This window comes from Neovison vison, chromosome 11 (assembly GCF_020171115.1).
Source record: "Neovison vison isolate M4711 chromosome 11, ASM_NN_V1, whole genome shotgun sequence".
Lineage (NCBI taxonomy): Eukaryota > Metazoa > Chordata > Mammalia > Carnivora > Mustelidae > Neogale > Neogale vison.
The window spans coordinates 83,104,727-83,129,163 of NC_058101.1; the positions used below are offsets into that span (position 1 = coordinate 83,104,727).

At 35.6% G+C, this 24,437-nt stretch overlaps 1 protein-coding gene and 1 long non-coding RNA gene across 3 annotated transcripts in view; one reads left to right on the forward strand and one right to left on the reverse strand.

Moving 5' to 3' along the window:
- LOC122889112 overlaps nt 1-24,437 on the forward strand; it is a 91,679-nt gene that overhangs the window by 36,052 nt on the left and 31,190 nt on the right. The window contains exon 2 of one of the 2 annotated variants that reach the window (XR_006380810.1): nt 7,024-7,100. This is a non-coding gene — a long non-coding RNA (uncharacterized LOC122889112). Of the gene's footprint in view, nt 1-6,667; nt 7,101-24,437 lie in introns of those variants that run through there. The other variant, XR_006380809.1, reaches the window with a different exon arrangement.
- HSPA4L (heat shock protein family A (Hsp70) member 4 like) overlaps nt 11,460-24,437 on the reverse strand; it is a 51,372-nt gene continuing 38,394 nt past the window's right edge. The window contains exons 15-19 of the mRNA XM_044224011.1: nt 23,487-23,612; nt 22,870-22,977; nt 20,190-20,309; nt 18,596-18,757; nt 11,460-16,686 (exon numbers count right to left, since the gene is read on the reverse strand). Of these exons, the coding sequence (XP_044079946.1) occupies nt 16,495-16,686; nt 18,596-18,757; nt 20,190-20,309; nt 22,870-22,977; nt 23,487-23,612 (708 nt within the window). The 3' untranslated portion in view covers nt 11,460-16,494. The remainder of the gene's footprint in view (nt 16,687-18,595; nt 18,758-20,189; nt 20,310-22,869; nt 22,978-23,486; nt 23,613-24,437) is intronic.

Genomic DNA, 24,437 nt, shown 5'->3' on the forward strand with positions numbered 1-24,437 from the left:
TCTGTGACTTTTTTGTTTGATATTTTATTTCAAATCATTCTGAACACCCAAGAAATCAATCCAAGGACTGAGGGAACAAACTGCACATCTAGAGGGAGAACAGAGGTCGCATTGTGGAAGGTAGCTGGTGCAGAGACATGATTTGGGGGAGAAAAAAATCACAGGTGCTGTAGAGGTGGGGAAGCCTCTCACAAAGAGGAGAGAGAGTAAGAACAGCGTGCAGGGATTGCACAAGAAAAACACTTCCTAAAACCACTGTCTGGGTAAATGAGAGGGACTGATTACCACAAGTTTTTACAAGCAGTGGAGCTCAAGACTGAAGGGTTTCTTAGAAGTCCATGCTATCGCTGGGGTAGAGCCTGAAGTGCTCCTGTTGAGAAGGAGGGCAGAGGTCTGGGAGCGGACAGTATGGTTTGAGGGTTTCCTGGGTCACATAGGGAGAGATAATTTCCCTTCTTAGAGTGAATTTGGGACAGGCCCACTGCTTCTTAGGGGACACAAGAGCTGGTGAGTGCCATTGAGCTGCCCCATTCATTAGCAGAGGAGCAGACACACCTGCTGAGGGCAGCTAATCTGGATGCTGGCTTTTTGATGTGCTTTACCATAAAGTCCAGTCCCCCTGTGTGTTCATTCAAGTGCCCTTCCAGAACAGACCAGCACTGGCCACAGTGTGGTGAGACCCACATCATGGGTCCATCCTTTGCTGGGTCCCTAAAATGTGGAGTTTTGAAACCCAGCAGGTGCACCTGAGATAAAACACAGGAGCTGTGCTGTTGCATGGACAGATGATTCAGAGACAAGGGTGAAGACAGGGATTTGAGGAATTCCTGGCAATCACAAGGGGATTTGGTCACTCTTATGTGAGGGCCTCCTGAACATTAGCTGGTATGAACTCCCCTCTCTGGGGATGGGACAGCTGGCTAATACCATTTTCCCCCTGCCCATCAGCATGGGCAGACTTCAGTGGAGGCTCAAGCTGCTCATACCAAGCCCTGTGCCTGCTGTGCTTTGCAGGTGTTTTTTGTTTTTTTGTTTTTTTGTTTTTAACTGGGGCATGTGTGCCTGTGAGCCAGAGCAGTAATGGGCTCTTCCCCCAGGAAGCCAGCATAAAACCCCCTGGATGCACCAATTCCACGCACCACAGAATGCTGCAAAGCTGCAGTTCTAGTGGAAACAGGATCTAAGTTATTTATTTATTTATTTATTTATTTTATTTATTTTTAGGGGTAGGAGTGGGGGAGAGGGAGAGAGAGAATCTAGCAAGAAACAAGAAAAGTCTCAAATATACAACCTACCCTTACACCTAAAGGAGTTAGAAAAGGAATAGCAAATGAAACCTAAAGCCAGCAGAAGAAAGAATAAAGAATAGAGCCAAAATAAGTGATATAGAAAAAGAAAAAACTATGAAACTAGAAGTTGGCTCTTTGAAAGAATTAATGAAACTGTTAAACCTCTAGCCAGACTTATCAAAAACAAAAGAGAAAGGATTCAAATAAATCAAATCACAAATGAAAGAGGAGCGATCACAACCAACACCACAGAAAAACAACAATAAGAGAATATTATGAACAATTAAATGCCAGCAAATTAGGCAATCCAGAATAAACATAAATTCTTAAAAACATATAACTATCACAACACAAACAGAAAAAAATAGAAAATTTGAACAGATCCATAACCAGCAAAGAAATTGAATCTGTAATAAAAAATCTCCCAACAGACAAAACTCCAGGGTCAGATGGCTTCCCAAGGGAATTCTACCAAACATTTAAAGAAAAGTTAATACCTATTCTCAAACTGTTTGGTGGTGATGGTGGGGGGGGGGAGGAATGGAAAGAAAACTCCCAAATTGTTTCTATGAGGTCAGTATTACCTTGATTCCAGAACCAGACAAAGACCCTACTAAAAAAAGGGAATTTACAGGCCAGTGTCTCTGATGAACATGGATACAGAAATTCTCAACAAGATACTAGCAAATAGAACCCACCAGTACATTAAAAGAATCCTTCAACACAATCAAGTGGGATTTATTTCTGGGCTGCAAGGGTGGCTCAAAATTCACAAATCAATCAAGGTCATACACCACATCAGTTTAAAAAAAGGTAAGAGCCATATGATCCTCTCAATAGATGCAGAAAAAACATTTGACTAAGTATAGCATCCATTCTTAATAAAAACTTTCAACAAAATAGATATAAAGGGAACATACCTCAACATCATACAGGTCAGGGCGCCTGGGTGGCTCAGTGGGTTAAGCCTCTGCCTTCGGCTCAGGTCATGATCCCAGGGTCCTGGGATCGAGCCCCACATCAGGCTCTCTGCTTAGCAGGGAGCCTGCTTCCTCCTCTCTCTCTCTTTCTCTCTCTCTCTCTGCCTGCTTCTCTGCCTACTTGTGATCTCTGTCAAATAAATTTTAAAAAATAAAAAACAATTTTTAAAAAAATCATAAAGGTCGTATATGAAAACCTACTGCTAATATCATCCTCAATGGGGGAAAAACAGATATTTTATTTATGGTCAGGAACAAGACAGGAATGTCTACTCATTGTTATTTATTATAGTACTAGAAGTCCTAGCCTCAGCAATCAGACAACAAAAAGAAATAAAAGGCATCCAAATTGACAAAGAAGTTAAACTTTCATTCTTTGCAGACAACATGATCCTCTATGTAGAGAACACAAGACTCCACCAAAAAATTGCTGGAACTGATATATAAATGCAGTAAAGTCATAGGATACAAGATCAACATACAGAAATCTGTTGCATTACTGTATGCCAATAATGAAGCCAAAAAAAGAGAAATCAAGGATTGGATCTCATTTTTGATTGCACCAAAAACCATAACATACCTAAGAATAAACTTAACCAAGGAAATAAAAGATCTGAATTCTGAAAGTTATAGAACACTTATGAAAGAAATTGAAGAGGACAAAAAGAAATGGAAAAATATTCTATGCTCAGTGATTGGAAGAACATTGTTAAGATATCTTTACTACCCAAAGCAACCTATACATTTAATGTAACCCCTATCAAAATGCCACCAGCATTTTTTACACAGCCAGAAAAAACACTCCTAAAATTTGTAGATTACCACAAAAGACCCCAAATAGCCAAAGCAATCTGGAAAAAGAAAAGCTGGAGGCATCACAATTCCAGACTTCAAGCTATATTACAAAGCTGTAGTGATCAAGACAGTATGGTACCAACAGAAAAACAGAACGTAGATCAATGAAACAGAACAGAAAACCCAGAAATGGAGCCAAAACGATATGGTCAACTAATCTTTCAACAAAGCAGGAAAGAATATCCAATGGAAAATAATAGTCTCTTCAATAGATGGTGTTGGGAAAACTGGACAGCAACATGCGGAAGAATGAACTAGACCACTTTCTTACATCATACACAAAAATAAACTCAAAATGGTTGAAAGACCTAAATGTGAGACAGGAAGCCATCAAAATCTTAGAAGAGAACACAGGTAGTAACCTCTTGGACCTTGGCTGTAGCAACTTCTTACTAGATATGTCATCAAAGGCAAGAAAAATAAAAGCAAAAATGAACTATTGAGACTTCAAGATACAAAGCTTCGCAGCAAAGGAAACAATCAATAAACCTAAAAGGCAACCTTTGGAATGGGAGAAGATATTTGCAAATGATATATCTGATGAAGGGGTAGTGTCCAAAATGTACAAAGAACTTATCAAACCCAATACCCATAAAACAATCCAGTTAAGAAATGGGCAGAAGGCATGAATAGACATTTTTCTAAAGAAAACGTTAAGATGGCTAATAGACCCATGAAAAGGTGCTCAACATCATCATCATCAGGGAAATACAAATCAAAACTACAATGAGACCACCTCACACCTGCCAGAACGCCTAAAATTAACAACATAGGAAATAAGAGGTTGGCAAGGATGCTAAGAAAGGGGAAACCTTTTGCACTGTTGGTGGGAATGAAAATTGGTGCAGTGACTCTGGAAACTATCGTGCTCGCTTCAGCAGCACATATACTAAAATTGGAAAAGAGTATGGAGGTTCCTCAAAATGTAAAACTAAAACTATGCTATGATCCAGCTATGCATTACTAAGTATTTATCTGAAGGATATGAATGCTGGTTCAACGGGATACATGCCACCCTGATGTTTATAGCAGCATTATCAACAATAGCCAGATTATGGAAAAAGCCCAAATATTCATTGACTAATGAACGGATAGAGAAGAGGTGGTGCATATATATACATATAATGGAATATTACTCATCCATAAGAAAAAATGAAATCTTACCATTTGCAATGATATGGACGCAGCCTAGAGTGAATTATGCTAAGTGAAATAAGTCAGAGAAAGACAAATACCGTATCATTTCACTCATATGTGGAATTTAAGAAACAAATTGGATAAACAAAGAAGAGGAAAAGAATCAAACAGTAAGACACTCTTAACTATATAGAACAAACAGGGTTAATGGAGGGAGGTGGGCAGGGGGATGGGCTAAATGGGTGATGGATAATAAGGAGGGCACTTGGGATGAGCTCAGAGTGTTATAGGTAAACGATGAACCACTGAATTCTACTCCCGAAACCAATATTACATTATATTTTAACTAACCACAATGTAAATAAAAAATTGATACAAAGAAATAAAGATTAAAATACTAGGCCAGTGGAAAAAAGAGGAAATGGAAGAATTATGTCAAACCGTGAAATGTCAATGTTGTTGAATAGGACAATAAGCCAAACTGAAAGTAATAATGCTTTATTTGCTTCCTGAGCTACTGCAGGTAAGAAGAAAAGAAAAATGCTAGCTCTTCAATGTTCCGTTTATCATGGAATAGTACCAGGCATGGGCCAGTCTGATGATAGGCAGTGCTGGTGGTGGAAAATGACTCACTGCTGAAGAGTTGGACAAAACAATTCTACCATTTTAAGGCCTTTGGGCTTGGGAGAAGGGAAAGGGATAATGGCTAGGTGTAAAAAAGTTGAAAATAGAAAAGATTGTATTCTTGTTTGTTCCTCCAATCACTGAGTCAGAAGGGAAAAAAGTTTTAGTCAAAGTCCCCTGATGAGGAAGTCTTGGTAGAGGCTCTACTGTATGGAGGCCTCTGAATGGAGGCGGTTGGGCTAGGAATGCTGAATGTGTATGAGCAGTGTTGGCTCAGGGGTGGAATGAAGATCTGAGTCTTTGATTGCAACTTCTTCCAGAGACTGCAATAGACTAACCATTCACCAAGTGTGTTGTGAGGAGGGCAGTTTTCCCACTTGTGGCCAGCTTGGTAAAACCTGTATAATTGCCTATCTTTGAACCTGAAGGATCATGTATAAGATTTTAGCCGGGAACTAGACTCCTGTGGAATTTAATATTAAAAGTGATAACAGGTATAAAGAAGGATGTATATAAAGTCACAACAAATTAGAAAGATGTTATAAATCCCTTTGCACTAAGGAAAGATACACAAAAGTATTAGAAATTTAGAAACCCAATTTTTTTTTTAAGATTTTATTTGTTTATTTGACAGACAGAGATCACAAGTAGACAGAGAGGCAGGCAGATAGATAGAGAGGGAAGGAGGCTCCCTGCTCAGCAGAGAGCCCGATGCGGGACTCGATCCCAGGACCCCGGGATCATGACCTGAGCCGAAGGCAGAGGCTTAACCCATTGAGCCACCCAGGCGCCCCAGAAACCTAATTTTTAAAAATGTACCTACAGGGGGCGCCTGGGTGGCTCAGTCCATTAATGTCTGCCTTCAGCTCAGGTCTTGATCTCAGGGTCCTGGGATCACGCCCCACATCAGGCTCCCTGCTCAGCAGGGAGCTCCCTTCTCCCTCTCCCTCTGCTGTTCCCCTTTGTTTGTGCTCTTTCAAATAAATAAAACATCTTAAAAATAAAAATGTACCTACAGGAGATAGCATCACAACAGTGACATTTAGAAATGCTATTGAATTGTGATAGATATGTGTGTGTATATATATATATATATATATATATATGCACACACACACACACATACACACAACAGTTCACATAAATCATGACTCATGAATTATTTCAGTTGCATTTGTGTTGCTAAGGAAGAAGTGCATCTAAGACAAAATTTGCAGAACTCTGAGGCTGGTTGTGGTTCTGTGTTTTTTTAGAGCACTGATTTCTTGTCATGCATTATGCTTATATTGTGATCAAGGCAGTTTTTTAATTTAAGTAATCTCTGTGGGGTTGAACTTGTGATGCTAAGATCACATGTTTTTCCCACTGAACAAGCCAGGCTCCCTGAGACAGTATTTTTTTTTTTTTTTTAAGATTTTATTGTCAGAGAGAGAGTGTGCACAAGCAGAGGGAGTGGCAGGCAGACAGAGTAGCAGGCTCCCTGCTGAGCAAGGAGCCCAACATGGGACTTGATCCTAGGATGCAGAGATCATGATCCGAGCTGAAGGCACCTGATTAACCGATTGAGCCACCCAAGCTCCCCAAGAATTTTTTTTTTTTCAAAGATTTTATTCATTTGAGAGAGTGAGTCAGTGAGAGAGGGAATACAAGCAGGGGAAGTGGGAGAGTGGGAAGCAGGCTTCCTGCCAAGCAGGGAGCCTGATGTGGGGCTCAATCCCAGGACCCTGGGATCATGACCTGAGCTGAAGGCAGACGCTTAACGACTGAGCCACCCGTTGCCCCTAAAACACATTTAAGATTTAGATTTACCCATCCATTTCTATTTTCTGGTGCTTTCTTTTCCTTGCATTTTTCTTCTATCTGAAGAGTTTCGTATTAGTATTACTTTTGGTGCAGATTTAAGAGCTTTTATATGAGAGAATATTGTGCCTTTTGAAGGATATTTTCAATGGGTATAGAACCCTAGGTTGGTAGGTTTTTGTTTCACTTTACTATGTCAGTAGTGAAAATTTATCTTCTAGATTCTATCATTTCTCTTGGAAAGTCCGTCATTAACTAGTCTTGTTGCTCCTTAGAGGGGGAAATGGTCTTTGTTCTCTGGCAACTTCTCTAAGATTTTTCTCTTTATCTTTCAACAGTTTTACAGTGCTCTTAAAACAGAAGATGACCATTGTGTTTGAGCTCTGTGATGAAGGAGGAAGGCAGTAAACATGAGGTAAGAGTTAATGGTAGATCATGTAGGACTTTACAGGATATGGTGAGTACTTTAGGTTTTACCAAGTGCTGTGGAGATCTATGGAGTGTTTTAATCAGAAGAGTGACCTATGATCGGATATACAAGTTTTAAAAGGATAAATTTGAGTTGTGTTGGGAATGTCAGGAAGACCCCTTAGTACACTACTATAATACTGTAGATGAAGGATGATGGTGGCTTGGACTAAGTATAAGATTATTTTTTTATGGGGACACCTGTGTGGCTCAGTTGGTTAAGCAATTGCCTTCGGCTCAGGTCATGATCCTGCAGTCCCAGGATCAAGTCCCACATCAGACTTCCTGCTCAGTAGGGAGTCTGCTTCTCCCTCTGACCTCTCCTTTCTCCCCTCTCATGCTCAATAAAATCTTTTATTTTTTTAAATCATAAATGAGCAATGGAATGTACTCTCAAGCAACTGTTAAAAATATTTTCTCTTAGTCAAAGTGATGAATAAGGGATTTCCTAACATTAAACTATTCTTGCATCCTTGGGATAAAACTAATCTGATAACATTTTTAATATGCTTATAAATTTAGTTTGCTAATATTTAGAAAATTTGTAATTTGTTGCATTTATGTGCATGATTGGGTTTAGGAAAGTATTTTGTTCCTCATACCATCCTTTTCTGGTGTGGCATACCAAGAATACATTGTGAGAAACTGGTTTTATAAAAAGAATTAGGAAGTTTTCTTAATTTCTTAAGTTTAAAGTTGTCATTTCTAGGATATTTGTAAGGCATTCTGGTCTTGGTTTATCTTTTATGGGTAAATTTTTAACTCATAATTGATTTAATGATTGTTTTTTCCTTCACCCATTCTGCTAGAGGCTTTTTAAAAGAAACTTATTTTCAGATTGAGGTTTTGACTTTGTTGATCCTTTATTCCACTTGCTATTTTTTTTTTTTTTAAGATTTATTTGACAGAGATCACAAGTAGGCAGAGAGGCAGGCAGAGAGAGGGGTAGAGAGCAAGCTCTCCGCTGAGCAGAGAGCTCAACTTGGGGCTCATTCCCAGAACTCCAAGATCATGACCTGAGCTGAAGGCAGAGGCCCAACCCACTGAGCTACCTAGGTGCCCCTTTTCCACTTGCTATTAATTTTTCCTCTTATTCTTTCATTCTCATTTTTTTAGGTTTATTTTGCTATTATTGTCTTTCTCCCTTCCTGGAATGATTAGCATCATTACATTTAAAAAATATGTATTTGACAGAGAGAGGGACATTAAGAGAGGAAACACAAGCAGGGGGAGTGGGAGAGGGAGAAGCAGGTTTCCTGCAGAGCAGGGAACCCAACACAGGGCTTGATCCTAGGACCTCTGGTATCATGACCTGAGCTGAAGGCAGACAGTTAATGACTGAGCCACCCAGATGCCCCAGGGTCATTAGATTTTTAATATTCATTTTCAGTATATGCATTGAAACATAGAAACTTAAAAAAAAAAATTTATTTATTTGGGGGTTGGGCAGAGCAATAGGTAGAAAATCCCAAGCAGGCTCCACACCCAGCATGGATCCTGACCTGGGGCTAACCTCACAACTCTGATATCATGACCTGAGCTATAATTTAGAGTCGGATGCTCAACTGACTGAGCCACCCAGGTACCCCAAGGCATAAGAACTTACAAAATAGTACTCTAGTTGCATGTTACCAAGTCTTTTTTTTTTTTTTAAGATTTTTGTCAGAGCGAGCACAAGCAGGGGGAGCTGCAGGCAGAGGGAGAAGCAGGCTCCCTGCTCAGCGGGCTTGATCCTGGGACTCTGGGAGCATGACTCAAGCTGAAGGCAGATACTTAACTGATTCACCCAGGTGTCCCATTACCAAGTCTTACATGCAGCTTTCATTTATTTAAATACTTGCTGAACACTTACATGCATTCTTGTGTATTGCAATGAGAAAAATAGATCTTAAATCTCGAAGAGGTGGATTTGCAATTTAAAAAATATTTTAAAAATATATAAAATGATTATAAGGTCATTCCAATTGAAGTATTTTCTAATTTTTAATGTGCTTTGATGTTTCATGAAGTTATTTTTTTCAATTCAAGCATATAGGCATAAGAATTTCTTTTGGGCTCTCTTCATGGGTTACTCATCATATTACTGTGTGTGCTGTTGTCTGAAAATCTGTATAATGGATTTTGGTGTTTGTTGAGATTTGTTTTGTGGTTTACTGATATTTTTATAAATATTCTATGTGTACTTAAAGTTTTACCTAATAGCTGAGTGATAATTTATGTAAGTCTATTAGATCTAGCTTTTAAAATTTGATATATATATATTTTTTAAAGTTTATTTATTTACTTGACAGAAAGAGATCACAAGCAGGCAGAGAGGCAGGCAGAGAGAGAGGAGGAAGCAGGCTCCCCGCTGAGCAGAGAGCCCGATGCGGGCCTCGATCCCAGGACCCTGAGATCACGACCTGAGCCGAAGGCAGTGGCTTAACCCACTGAGCCACCCAGGTGCCCTAAAATTTGATATTTTTAATTACTTATTACCTAACTATCAGTTATCATGGATACCTTGGACCTAAACTTCTCTTTGTAGCTGTAAATTGCTTTATAGATTTCAAAGCTTGAATTTTTAAATTCCCAGTGAATTGCTCCATTTATCATTATTAAAGCTCACTTTTTATCCCACTTCTTTCACCTTAAAATAAATTTTATATGATTAATGGTTTCACAATTTCATTTGATTGGCATTTTTTTATTCTACCAATTTAAACTTATTACATCGTGTTTAAGAATTATTTTTGTAAAAACCACATAGTTTTTAAATTGGCAAGTTTACAGTATTTACATTTACTGTAACTACTGACATTTGGATTTCTATTATTTTTTGTGATTTGTTCTTTGCTTCTCTTTGCCTTCAACAGGGTTCTCTTAACTGCAAATTATTTCCTTCCTACTTATTTAACTTTTAATTTAACCTAACCCTTGCTAGCTCTAAAACAGTACACTAAGCCTTTCAGGTTTTACACTGATTTTCACCATCACAGTGAACTTAAATAGGAAACCAAATGCAGTCATTTGGCAATGCAGCTGCTGGATATTAGTTCAAACTGCCTTCTGGCATTTCCAGGCTACATAAACCATCTTGAACCTTTTGTTCCTTATACTTAAAAAGGGAGAATTTTTAAGGACAAAGTATTGGGAGGTACTTATAATCAACGGACATTCCTTCTCCAGCCCTGGAAGGTTCTGACTTTCCTGTTCAATTAACTAATGACTTGGGTTTTACAACAAGCAAGCAAAACAAACCTAAATCCTATCCAGTTCTTCCCAGTTCAGGATGAAGAGGAATGAAATGCCAATTGTTAAGCCTTCTAGACTTAACAAGTATTTATTTGCATTTCATTGGACAGTCTACAGTCCATATAAACATTTTTCTAGACAGACGATCCATTAGCCTTTAATTCTTTTGTGTTTTTCTGTCCCTAGAATATTAAGCACCGAATGCTCTAATCTAGACCAGGGGACCTTAATCATTTTCTTATCCCAACACCCTAAACTACTTGATACATTTTTGTCAATAGCAGTTCTCAAGCAGGAGACTCACTGGGGCATGGAGCTCCTCTATGCCTACTGAAAATGCCTAAAGTCTTCAAATTCATTTATTCCTGTTTTCTCTTCCAGTATATAAAGCTAAATTTATTCTCTGACAACACATCCAACATTAGCAAACTATTTTAGTTTTCAGAATCAATAGCATTAGAAGGTTTCAAAAATTTGCCCAATTAAAAAACCCTCATCAACAAATTTTTGTAAATGTTTCTGAGGACTTGTCCGCAAACTACTATCCAGTCAGTGAAGTTCAATATGTGAAAATTAAACCTCAGGTGTGCAAAACGCATGGTTCAAGAAGTAGATATAGATTTATTCTGATTACATGACTTGTGTGTACTGTCATCCAAAAATTAATTGTATTATCAATTACTATCTGTTCACTAGTATTAAGATGTCAGTTTACATACATAAATTGTTTTATATTTTTTGATCCTGCCATATGTAAACATTTTTTAGGTTTGTGAACCAAAACTGTATGCCAAATATATATTCCTAAAATGTACCAACGCCAACATCACAACCTATTCTCATGTTGGCTCACTAAAGTAGAGGGTCTGTAACATGGAAAAATCAGTTGATTATTTTTATAGACACATCATACTTGGCAATGATTTTATGCATTGCACTGGTTACTCTTTGTATTGAAAACAAACTGGGAAATGAAGAAATCAAATGTAGTTTCCTTAAAAAAAAATTAGCTAGTAGGAACTAAACTGCCAGAAATTGTTTTAGACTAATGACTAGAGTCAGAGTCACCATGTACAGAAATTATTTTAATAACGGTTGAAGAAAAGAAAAATGACTTGGATGCCATATTGTTAGAACTAAAACAATGATAATATCATTTTAAAAAACTGCTTCTATATACTGTAGTATTAAACAATGACTTCATCCTACCAAGTATAAAAGGTAACCACTTGTAAGTCTCTTTCTAAAACACTAAGCCATAAAATTTTATTTCAGGGACAAAAATACAATACTTTAAAGCAGTACCTTGCATTACCTTGATTTCCCTATCTCTAATGACATTTTAACATCTTATTTTGGTTTGATCCATATGATTTCAAGAGGATTTTACTCAAGGTCTTGGAAGTAAAAAATTTAGGAAATTCTAAGAAAACAAAGATGCACAGCACATGTATATAAATCAGAAAACAAAGAATGGAAGGTGGCTAACCCTTTAACAACTATTTTGAATTTCTGAACCTTGTTATTTTTTCACATTGATATTTGTATTAAAAATAAGGAATGCTGGGTTTCTTAATACACAGTAATTCACAAAACTGACCTCTTTTGATCCAGAAGTACTTTAAAAAGTATTCTACTTAAAAGTATTCTAAGGCCAAAACATGAAAAATCTAGAAGCCATTATTAAATTTTAGAGATATTTATATATGGAAACTTAAAACACGGCTCTTCAAGTATGAATTTAAGAGTCAAAGCATTCTTCACAGTAAGATTTGGTATTTAAATGGGACAAAGGTAATAAAATTAGCTATCGAAGTGATAGGATAGCAGTGAAACTATTTTTAAAAATCCATGAAATAAAGCACCTAATGAATCTAACATAAAAAAAAAACCAAAATGTGCTTGAGAAAAACAGATTATATCAGAGCTTAGAACTGAATGAAAAGATAAACAAGATTAACCAGGAATAATAAGATCATTTCCATCTATAAGTTTATACACTATAAAAGTAAAACATACTGAATTTCACTTATCTCTATAAAGGATGGGTTAAGTATCAATTTACTTCCTTAATAAATCAATCCTGTAACTTAGAACATGACAGTAATAGATTCCAAAGCAAAGATGATAGTGTTAATTTTTATTACGGTTATGGATTTTGACCGGCTTGACAGAGTCAAATGTTCATTAATCAATTATTTTCTTCTTTGATTTGAATGTTCCTAGTCATTTAGTAATATATTTTAATAGATACGCATTTTCTTTTGGTACCCACTCTAATAATATGCTAGAGGACGTGTCCTTAGGGATCTGGAAGATGAAAGAACAATTACCACCTAATAGGTACTTGACCACTGCCAGAGAGATTTAAGTTGTCTTCTAAGCAGTTTCAGTTTCATATTCTAAGAATTCCAGGTGCCCCTTTTTGTGTGAAACAAATACCCTTGAATTTAGCAAGAAAAGAATTTAGACATCTGTTTTATAAACTCAAAGCTGCTGTTTTCTTGGGAAACAGGAATATATGGAAGAACATTAATTTTAGTATTTTTTTAAATTAGAGATTGGAAGCAAAACAGCTGAAGTTTTTTGTTTTGGTTAAGAGTTTCGTTTGGTCTTTTTCATCTGCATTAAAGTTTTGTTACATTATTGAAAGAAAAAATTATATGCTTCCTGGGAACTTTAAAATGGTAAGACCTTAGATTAAATAAGACCTTGACAAAAAACAAAAGGTAACTATAAACCTTTTTCTTTTTTGATCAAAAAAAGTGTCTTCTGAAATTGACTGCTTCAAGATTAGTTTGCTAAATGATAGTTAAAAACCACTGTAGAGTAAGAGGATAATAAAATATCAGAATCACACTTTATAAGCATCGCTACTACCTATGTCATTTGAAAAGTTCTCAGTGGCTCACTTTAATCAGTGTCATCAGATTTTACAGATTTTAAGTACTGATAAAATTATGTTATGCTTATTATTAATTTTGTAGGATCAAATATCACAAAGGTAGATTCCACCTAAAACTTCCAAAGTTTAACCACAAAATAACATTTACCTTAGAACTTCAGTTATTGGTTGTAAAACTCTAAAATGTTAGGTAAAGTTATATTTTTCTTGTCATTTAAGAATTACTTCTGTATGTAAGATCAATGCCAGGGTTTCATTTGTTGTAAACTACCAAATATCAGCTATTTTTAAAAAATTCTAATGGGAAAATTTATAGGTTTATTATTAAAAATCAAATTTATGAAAATGGAGGAATGGTTCTATCTATTTCAGGTCAAAATTAAGTCAGCTAATTGGTTTACTGTATTTGAATGCCTATTCTCTTTAAAAGATGGTAATTTCTCAAAACAGTTCAAGATGTGCTAATTTGGATAAAATGCTTTAACACTTATTATATTGAAAACTGAGCCCCCAAATTCACTTTAATATAGACTTCTATCTAGGAAATAACCATAAATATACTAAAAATTGGCCAAGAAACTCTAAGAAATCTTTATTCCTTAATAAAAGTCTAATTAATTATACTCAAACACAGATGATCTGTTTATTCCAAAAGCCCAATTCTTTGGTGTGCTGTTTCTAGTTGTTTAAAACTTAAGAATTCTGTATACTGCCAAGGAACTGAAACATCACAAACTTTCTTATTTAAGCAATTTTTGTTTTTAAGATCACAGTATTATGGACTATCAGGAGTTGGATTCTGAAACCAATTTACACTTTTCCAGAGTGTACTAATCTATATTTATTAATCATCCTAGGTATTTTCTACATACTTAGTTCATATTTGATTATAGGAAAACATTCTAATTTTTTATGTCTTTTAAAATAACTTCTAGAATAGTGGCCTTTTATTCTGAAAAAAATTTTGTCTAGTACTGAACATATTTCAGTGATTAAAATTAAACTGAACCATGCCTTCTACCCAAAACTGTATTAAGGAGAACATATTTTCCTTTATTAATATACTTGATAAATAACCACATCATAAGGTTAAAGGGCTTTTGAAAATAGTTGAATGAGTAGGAAAAGTTATACATATCATCTTTGTTAAGTAAAGTGTTATATAACTGCAAGAATTAGAATGTTAAATATCTGACTAAAACAGAGCTACATGAACTGAAAAGAAGGAACAGAAAATATCAAGTATAATTAGACAACTCAGGTGCAGAAGGGCTATTTCCTCATTTGTCTACAAGAAGTTACGGGGCCATATAGCTCCTAATGAAGTTCCTGGAGATTTTCTTGTAACTCAAGAAAAAGCTATAAACTCCCTAATGTCTACTGTTGAAATACTCCTTCCTATCTTTGATGCTCTTCCTGAAATGAACCTACATATTTAACCTATAAAGGAAAAGTAACTTCTTTAAAGAAACAAAAGTACTTCATTATTAATGGGTATAATTAGTTCACCTTTAGAGTATTAAGACAATTTTGAAGACTAGAAGACATTAAAAATATGTTGGGTCTATATGATTTTTTTAATGCAAAAAAGGGACATCTCCCTCAAAAAGGATGAATAAAAATCCCTGCAAAATGCACTGCTCCATACTTTCCTCTTTAGTGCAGACTACATTGTAGTCTACATTGTAGAAACAAAATCTCTCTTAAGAGAACTATCTCTGAGAAATAATGACTATCCCTAAAGATATTCAACTCTCAATTTTTACTACTTAAGAAAAGTCAGTATTAATATAAAGGTTTAGCTTTGGGGGAAAGTGAGCCTTTCAAAATTTTAACTTAGGTTAATCTAGTTGATCGGCATGAAACACCAGTGCCCATGGCATTGTCTAGGCTTCTTGTAGGTTTGGAAAGTCATTTCAGTCTGCTCCTATACTTAAAATAGTTTCTAGCCTCTGGAAGGAACTGAACAATGTGAACAAGTCTGGTGATGGAGCACAGATTAAGTCCTTAAAATATCTTAATTTCACAGTCCTTTGTCCCATGTAATATATATAAGAAGCACCAAAACTGGAGCCAACATCTGAATAGGTAATGTAACAGCAGGAACTATAATTTAATCACATCATATCATATTACACTTATGTAACATTCTATATTTTGCCTGTTGATATGTAACATAGTTAAGTTTATTACAAGCATTATTTTCTAAGACTTACGGTAGAAGTACTTCTTTTCAAGTATTACCGCTTATTTAATAGTGTTTATCTACTTCTTAACATTAAGTAAATCAGTGATAATGTATATAATGCAATACACATTGTGCCCATTTCTCCCTACCCTGTGTTATTAACAAAATCAATTAAGAAAACCAAAATAACTATTAAAACTGAAACAAGGCTATCAATATCACAGATGCATGTCTGAGTAGGTCAACAGAATTTCCCCCTTAACATGAAGGTATTTTCATCAATAATGCTTCTTATCTTTAGGCTAGTATTACTTTAGCAGCAGCTGGTCTTCAGGACAAGTAGATCAGAAGTTTCAAGTGAAAATGACACTGAATTACTCTCAGAAAACATCAATCCACATTACTAATAAAAGATGCAAACTGCTGGTGTCACCATAACATAAAAATTTGTGTTTCCCTTTCATCATGTGATTTATTTCATTTATGGGATGACAACACTTTGGAGTTCTCATTGCACACCAATGAGATCATCTGTTTTAATATTTAAATTATAACTACAATAACTAGAAAAAAAGTCAGTGCCTCAGTGGCTTCAAACCACATCCATTTCAATGTTTTTCAAAATGATGATGCAATTAAATCTATGCTTCTGCAACAATAGTGCAATACAGTATCCTCTCCTGAATACAGGAGCTGAGGTTTATCCAAGTAGAAGCTTTAAATAAGGTAGATTGTTGCCAAATACATATCAGTCTCGCATGTTTGATAGAACATGTATTAAGAAAGCTAAAACTGACTTGTAAATCTATACGCAGCTAAAGCTTCACATAAGCAGCAATGGAAATGAACAGAGGTGCACTCAATATAGAACACTTTTCAAAACTACTCCAAAAAACAAATGACAAAAAGTGGTTAAGAACAACTGAACATATGTTGTGTGTACCACATGTAAAAGGAAGAATGGACCTTGTGGTTGCTTGCACTGTTTGAATTATGTGAAGGTAAAATTAAGACTTAGTCCACTTCCATCTCTCCAGAAGATTTAGTATGCTGGGAGCTGTCTTTTGTTGTATCTGGTTTAGTTTCAGTCCCACTCTGTCCATCCATTGGTCCATTATGTTCACTATTAGCTTTTGCTTTGTCTTCAGCAACCTCTACTTTCGGTTTGGGCTTGTAAATGATGGGGTTACAGAAATTATCCAGTTCCTAAAAGACATGAAGAAAAATGATATTAAAAATACTACAGAACAGATTAACATTAATTTTCTAAATTTCCACATTAATAAGATATTCCTGAATTTATGTTAGCTCAGTTAGATAACCAAGTTTCTTCAAATACATCAATGAAGCATTTATTTCTGGGTTAGTGCATATTAATGCTGACAAGGAACTCTTCAATCTTTACCAAATTCTTTGTATCTAATCTTCCTAAAAACTGGTTCCTCATAATTGAAATATAGTTTTCTTGGACAGAAATAATTTTTAATTCATTCCTTTAAATTATGCCTAGTGCTCTGAGAATTATATCAAATAACACATTTCATAAATTGGTATTTACATGAAAACAGCTTTCATAAGTAGACCTGTAGAACTATGCTGAAGGAAAATGAAGTCATGAATGTATATGCAACTCAATAATTTAAAGTAAGTACAATGTAATTTCTCTATCTTTGCTTATTTCTTTTTAACACAGAAATAAAAGACCATTAAAATCCCCAAGACCAGTGTCACAGAGAATGGGATAGGGACAGAAAGATAGGGAGTTAACAACCTAGGGGAAACTGCTCTTACCACACTACATCTGATTAAGAGTAAATTATTATGGTTTCTTTGCAAAACTCAAAAGGAAAATACTTCGCTTTGATTTTAAAAATACCCGTTTATTGTTTAAAAAAAAGCAAAAACAAAACCTTGAAAACATACTGAACTAAGTAAGGCAAAAAAAAAAAAAAAAGAGCACCTGAAATTCCATCTTCTATAGATTAACATGAACATTTTAGTGAATGTCCTTTTAGGTGTATGTCCATGCATACACATACCTACAAGCCTACAGATCTGTGAAGATGCTTGCTAATTTATACAGTGAAATAATGTCATTTAGGTTCTGTAATCTTTCCCTTTTCATGCAATATGTTGTACACATCTTTCTATCTAGATAGATCTCCGTCTCTAAAATTAATGTAATGATTGCAAAGTGTTGAATGGATGCTTCAATTTATCTAATTTCTTACTGCCAGGTATGTGTTTCTTCCAATTTTTTGCTAATTAATAAGCAAGTGTATTTATGTGTCTATCCCTGTGCAATGATCAATTTAGGATGAATTAGGATGAACAATTGTGATTTCTGGGTTAAAGGGTACATATACGTCCTTTAAATTTCTAAACATATACTGATACAAAATGTTTTAACAAATTCAACCAAGTTGCTAATGGAGAACATCCGATTCTTTGCACCCTTGACAACTTACGACAAAGATTATGAATATAAACACAAAACCATGAATCAGATGAAAAGAGATGAGTGGAGAAGAATGTGATAAGGATGAACACCTTTTCATATATATTTATTGGACATGTATAACCTTGTTTTGTCAATTGCTATCCAATGTTTTTGCTCATTTTTCTAAGATGCTTATCTTTATTATAAAATTTGTCTCCATGTTTTTCATGGTGTTCTTTTCTATGATAATCTTTTGTATTTTCATGGGTAATGTTTTTTAGACTGGGAAATTTATCTCAAAAATAAGATTTACCACAGAATTTTACAGGTTTCAAATGATGTCAAAGACCAATACTGCAAAGTTTTACTACTATGGAGATTTATAAATCTTATCTAATCTAGAAAAGTCTGAAGTATTTAACAGTAAGTTATCACATTGCTTTCTTTCTTTCTGGATTACACTTAAAATATAAAAAACAGCCTTGTGTATGTGACTAAATCAAGGGACAGGGATGTCCCACCTAGAATTCTTTTTTTTTTTTTCAAAATTAAAAATTAGCCTTAAACTTGTTTCTCTAAGTTCTTTTGCAAGCTGATTATTTCTCAAAGAACAGCTCCCTTTAAAAATGTTTAATGTTTGAACCCATTAAAAAAAGAATTTTGTAGGTAACTTACCTTTGACTTTGCAACTATTTCTGAAACTTTCACCACAGGATCTTGAGTGAGACTTAGTTTGTTTTGTGCATTCATCTTACTGTTCAGCCAACTCATGGCGTCGCTGATATATTTTTCAACTTTTTCCACTTCAGTGGGATCCAGGTGATCGTATCTTTCATCCTATTAAGAATTTTTCACTTAATGTAACAGATTTTTATATCAATTAATGCATCAATTAATAATTTCTATTTAAAAGATTTAGATTCTTATTGAATATATACCTCACACATATCCATGCAAAGAAGCCATATACAAATTATATAGAATTGAAGAGACAGGGAGAAAGAAAAAAGATCAGTGTGCATTTTTTTTTAACTTTAGTTTTGAGGTGTTGCCTTTTATTTTTCTTATTTTTTTTTTTTTAAGATTTTATTTATTTGACAGACAGAGATCACAAGTAAGCAGAGAGGCAGGCAGAGAGAGAGAGGCAGGGGGAAGCAGGCTCCCCGCTGAGCAGAAAACCTGATGCAATGCGGGGCTCAATGCCAGGACCCTGAGATCATGACCTAAGCCAAAGGCAGAGGGCTCAACTCACTGACCCACCCAGGCACCCCTCTGTGTGCATTTTTAAAAGAAAAGGCTTTCTAAAGAAGTCAGTTTTGCCAAAAAATGCCTAGTGGAGAATATTCAAGGGAACAATACTTAGCCAACAAAGAAGCTGTTCGGAATTGAATTTGTTAGGGAATAAAGAGAAATAAGAGAAGAAGGCATACTGCAAGCTAGACAGAAAATTCTCAAAATACAGCAGAACAGCATGGTAAGTTGTTGATAAGGAGAATTACATAATGACATTCTGTTTGAAAAACACAACTGCAGCCACCCCATATAGGAAACAATCTAAGAATTCATGGTTTAAGATGGTAGTCACAAGACCAAAAAGAAATGGCAATGCAACATGGATTACAGATTGGACGTGGAAAATAAAGGGAAATGGAATGAAAGAGTACTCCAAAGCCAAAAAACTGGGAGAACAGTGATAATGTGTTTTAAAACCACATACACCTAAGGAATTTTAATAGATTAAAATCGATTTTAATAGATTAAAATAGATAATGAGTTTTAAAACCACATACACCTAAGGAATTTTAATAGATTAAAATCATATACCTTCACTGTATTTTAGGAGTGTAAGTACCCTTTATCGGTGACTTTCCAATAAATAAAACTTTTCTGTTTGTTTGGGTTTTTTGTTTTGTTTTGTTTGGTGAGAGAGTACATGCATGGGGCAGGGAGAGGAGTGAAGACAGAGGGAGAGGGAGAGAGAGAACCCCAAGCATGGTCCATGTTCAGCATGGAACCCAACACAGACCTCGATCCTAAGACCTGAGATCATGATCTGTGCCAGAATCAAGAGTCAGATGTTCAAATGACCAAGACACCCAGGTGCCCCCCAATAAAAAAAAAAAGTCTTAAGTTTGGTGCACAAGGTCTCCAGAATTTGGTGGCAACAACTGCACTCGCTTTGTAGCTGAGAACTTACAGATTTACCCCACTGCCACGATGTACTACCCACATGCCATCATCATCAGCTGGCTTTGTGGGGTTTTCATACCTTGTTTCTGTATGCTTCTATCACTTTCATAACAAGTTGAATCTTTTTTCCCAAGTCGTTTAAAGCTTTTGGTCTCTCCTCATGTTCCATGTACCTCATCTGAATAGGCTGGCCATATTTCTATTAAATTTTTTTAAAAGGAAAAGTTATTAACAGAAAAGTTTTTAACAAGACAATACTTTTAATTCCTTCAAAGTTAGGTGTTAAAAGTTTACAGAACTATTAAATAAGAAGACCATAAGGACAATACTCCATGCAGAATTCATGTATTTGAAACCAAGTTTCTGTGTATAACTCTGTAAACAACATGATTATTAGAATTTCTGGATATTCAGTATCTATTGAATATCATTTATGTTTATTAATTAGGTAGAAATTCTGGATCTATGAGTACAGCACTTAAAACAAAACAAAACAACAACAACAAAAAACCTCTGGCCCTTAACCCAAATGCTTGGAATGAGGAATTTCTAAATGTTTTAACAGCCCCTGTAACTTTGAGGAGGGGGATGCATTAGAAGAACGAATACCTATTTTCTTTTCTATTCTTTATACACTTAAAAAAAATCAACATATTTTAGAGTAATTTTAGATTTTCAGAGAAGTTATAAAGGAAATAATAGAGCATTGAGTACCTCTCACTACTTTCCTCTGATGTTAACATCTTGTACCACGATAGAACATACACTTGCCAAAACTAAGAAACCAACATTGGAACATTACTATTTTTTTTTTAAAGATTTTATTCATTTATTTGACAGACAGAGATCACAAGTAGGCAGAGAGGCCAGCAGAGACAGAGAGGAAGAAGCAGGCTCCCTGCAGAGCAGAGAGCCTGATGTGGGGCTTGATCCCAGGACCCTGAGATCATGACCCGAGGTGAAGGCAGAGGCTTTAACCCACTGAGCCACCCAGGCGCCCCTGGAGCATTACTATTAACTGAACTCCAGACCTCATGTGGATTTCCTAATTTTCTGTTCCAGGATACCATATTGCCTTTAGTTTATTTACATCATATTTTTAATTGAAAAATTTTTTTAAGATTTTATTTATTTGAGTGAGAGGATGCACACATGCAGGAGTGAGAGTGCGCATGGGCAGGGGGAGGAACAGAGAGAGAGAGAGAGCTCGCAGGGGTGTGGAGCATGTCTGAGCATGAGCAGGGGGAGGGGAGAGAGGGAGGGAGAGGATGCAAGCGTGTGCACGCACACTCACGTGCGTGCGCACGTGTTCACATACAAACACACACACACACACGAGAGGGGGAGGAGCAGAGAGAGAATTACACTCCCCACTGAGCAAGGAGTCCCTGGGATCATGACCTGAGTCAAAGACAGATGCTTAACGAACTGAGCCACCTTATGCCCCTTACTGTAAATGTTTCTGAAAAAAGGACCAAGTACTGTATTTTTTAACCATCTCAAAAAAAAAACCAAAAAACAAAAAAGGCCTGTGAAGTCTTCTACAACGTTCATTTCTATGGTTACTTTTATATTTGGGGTAAAATAATCCTTTTTGAGAGCTACTGGGTTTTTCAGTTTCTTCTACTGGCCTCAGCTGCCTGGCTGCTCCTACCTCCCAAAATATATACATTCTTCTAGGGAGATGGGGAGTAACACCACCATCAAGATAAAATGTGATAAAAACTAGTTTTTGTTTTAAGTTTTTTTTAAGTTTAGGTTTTCTAGTTGATTTTTAATTATTCCATGTGGAAGTAATTTACTGGCATGAAGACAGTTCTTTTTCAAGATACTAACTTTTGCTTTTAAGTAACTTCTCTTATACTCCCCACCTCTCCCAGTCCTAAAGGTCTCTTTTCCCATGGCCTAGGAATCATTATCAATGTCATCTATGTTTTTTCCTTGCTACTCAGAATGGCTCAGTGACCAGCAGCATCAGAATTTCTTGGAAGCTTGTTAAAAATAAATAATCACAGGCCCATCACTCAGATATATACTGAATCATAGTCTACATTTAGTAAGAGCCCCTGGTAATTATGTGAACATTAAAGTATTGCTATGATCCACATAGAAGAAGAAGAAAAGACAAATTTCCTATCATCCTTGTAATGTGAACTTAAAACTACTTTTTTCAGGGTAGGGCAGATAAGCAGAAAGCAGTAATAGTGGTCTTTTCTTAAAAATCATACCATTGGACCTAGAAAAGGGAGACCTGGTGGCCACATCTCCTTATTTCTTTGTGAAAGGACATTCAAGAGCAAGAGTGCTACTTTCTAATTTCTTCACTGGCAGATGTCCCCCTCAGTTGCAATGTGAAAATACAATAGGGCAGTATATTACTCCTCAAAATCATGACAGTGAGGAGAGAGAAGTAGAGAAAGGGAGTAATCTCTAATGGGTAAGAAGGGATTAGGTTCACAAATCTGTTCTTAATGACATTTCAGAAATATATGGCTAATGTAAAACTGGTAACACTCAATCATCTGCTACATATTTATATATGAAAATTTTAAAAAATATAATTATACATTATTTGATTACAATTATGTAGCATTATTGCCCTCCAAAAATGCTTTTAAGATTAGAGAACATTTCTTCCTACATGTATCTTGCTTTATTATTTTCTAATATATTTATTAAAAATACTTTGCTTTTACAGAATAATTTTTAGGAAAACTTCATGTTCTATTGAACACTAACATGGACTTTAAAAAATTTACCTTTAGTTCTTGAAGCTTATCCACATAAATTTGTTTAGGTTGGTCTTCTCCTTCTTCATAAAGCCAATTTTCTGTGTCTTCCAATATCGCAGACAGTTTATTCAAGTCCTAATTATACATTTAAAAGACACTGACTGAAAATTCCTTAGAAATAAAAGTTATCAAAGAAGGACAGAATGTTTTTCAAGTATAAAAGATTAAATTTCAATTTCTCTGGCTTTTTATTCATAAACATGTTTTTCACTATAGTTCTGCAGTTGGGAGAAATAACTAATAACCATTCCTAAACGTGGCTCAAAGAGAAGGACAACAGTAACACATTTGGTATGTTTATTTATATAATTCGTATTAGCATTGTCAAACAAATCATTTTTTTAAAGATTTACTTTAGGAAGACAGTGTGAATGGGCAAGAGTGCATGGGAGTGCAAGTAGAAAGGAGGAATAGAGAGGAAGAGAGCAGACTCCGCACTGAGCGCAGAGCCCAACATGGGCTCGATCTCACAAACCTGAGGTCACGAACTGAGCAGAAATCAAGTCAGATGCTTAACCAACTGAGCCACCCAGGTGCCCCTCAAACAAAGAGTTCTAATAAAAAATTTTAAAATTTAGACTTACTTCTTGAGTGATGAATTTTTCATAGACCGTGCCCAGCTTGTCTCTAAAATCATACACATATTCTTCAACAGCATTCTTAGCATCATTTCTTTCTTTCTCTAATTTATCTTGCATTATCATCTTCCCCTATATTCAAAATGTTTAGATTAGCTGCTATTAAGAATATGCAGGAGAGTCATCAGGGAAATGCATATAAAAACCACAATGATCTATCACCTAATACCTATCAGAATAGCTAGAATCAAAAAGACAAGAAAAAAGTGTTGCTAAAGGCATAGAGAGAAAGGAATCCTCGTGCAGTGTTGGTAGGAATATAAATTGATGCAGCAACTGTGGAAAACAGTAAGGAGGTTCCTCAAAAAATCAAAAATAGAAGTGCCATATGATCCAATAATTCCACTATTGGTTATCTGCCCAAAGAAAACAAAAATAATTAGAGGTATACACCTCTGTTTATTGCAGCATTATTTACAATACCAAAATAGAGAAGAAACCCATGTCCATTGATAGATGAATGAAGGAAGGTATGGGTTGTGTGGGGGGGGGCATGTAATGGAGTATAACTCAGCTATTAAAAAGGATGAAATCTTGCTATTTGCAACAACACAAATGGACCTATGTTAAGTGAAACAAGTCAGACAAAAACAAATGCCATATGATTTCACTTAGTGGAATCTAAAAAACAAATAAATAAATAAAGAATAGAAACAGAACTGATGATTGCCAGAGGGGAGATAGGTGGGGAGATGGGCAAAATGGGTGAAAGGGAGTAGAGATACAGGCTTAGAGCTAAGAAATGAGTAAGTCATGGGGATAAAAAGGTACAGCATAGGGAATATAGTCAATAGTATAATAATAGTGTATAGTGAGGGATGATAACCATACTTGTGAGCAAGATGTATAGACTAGTTTATCACTATGCTATATATCTGAAACTAAAGTAACACTGCA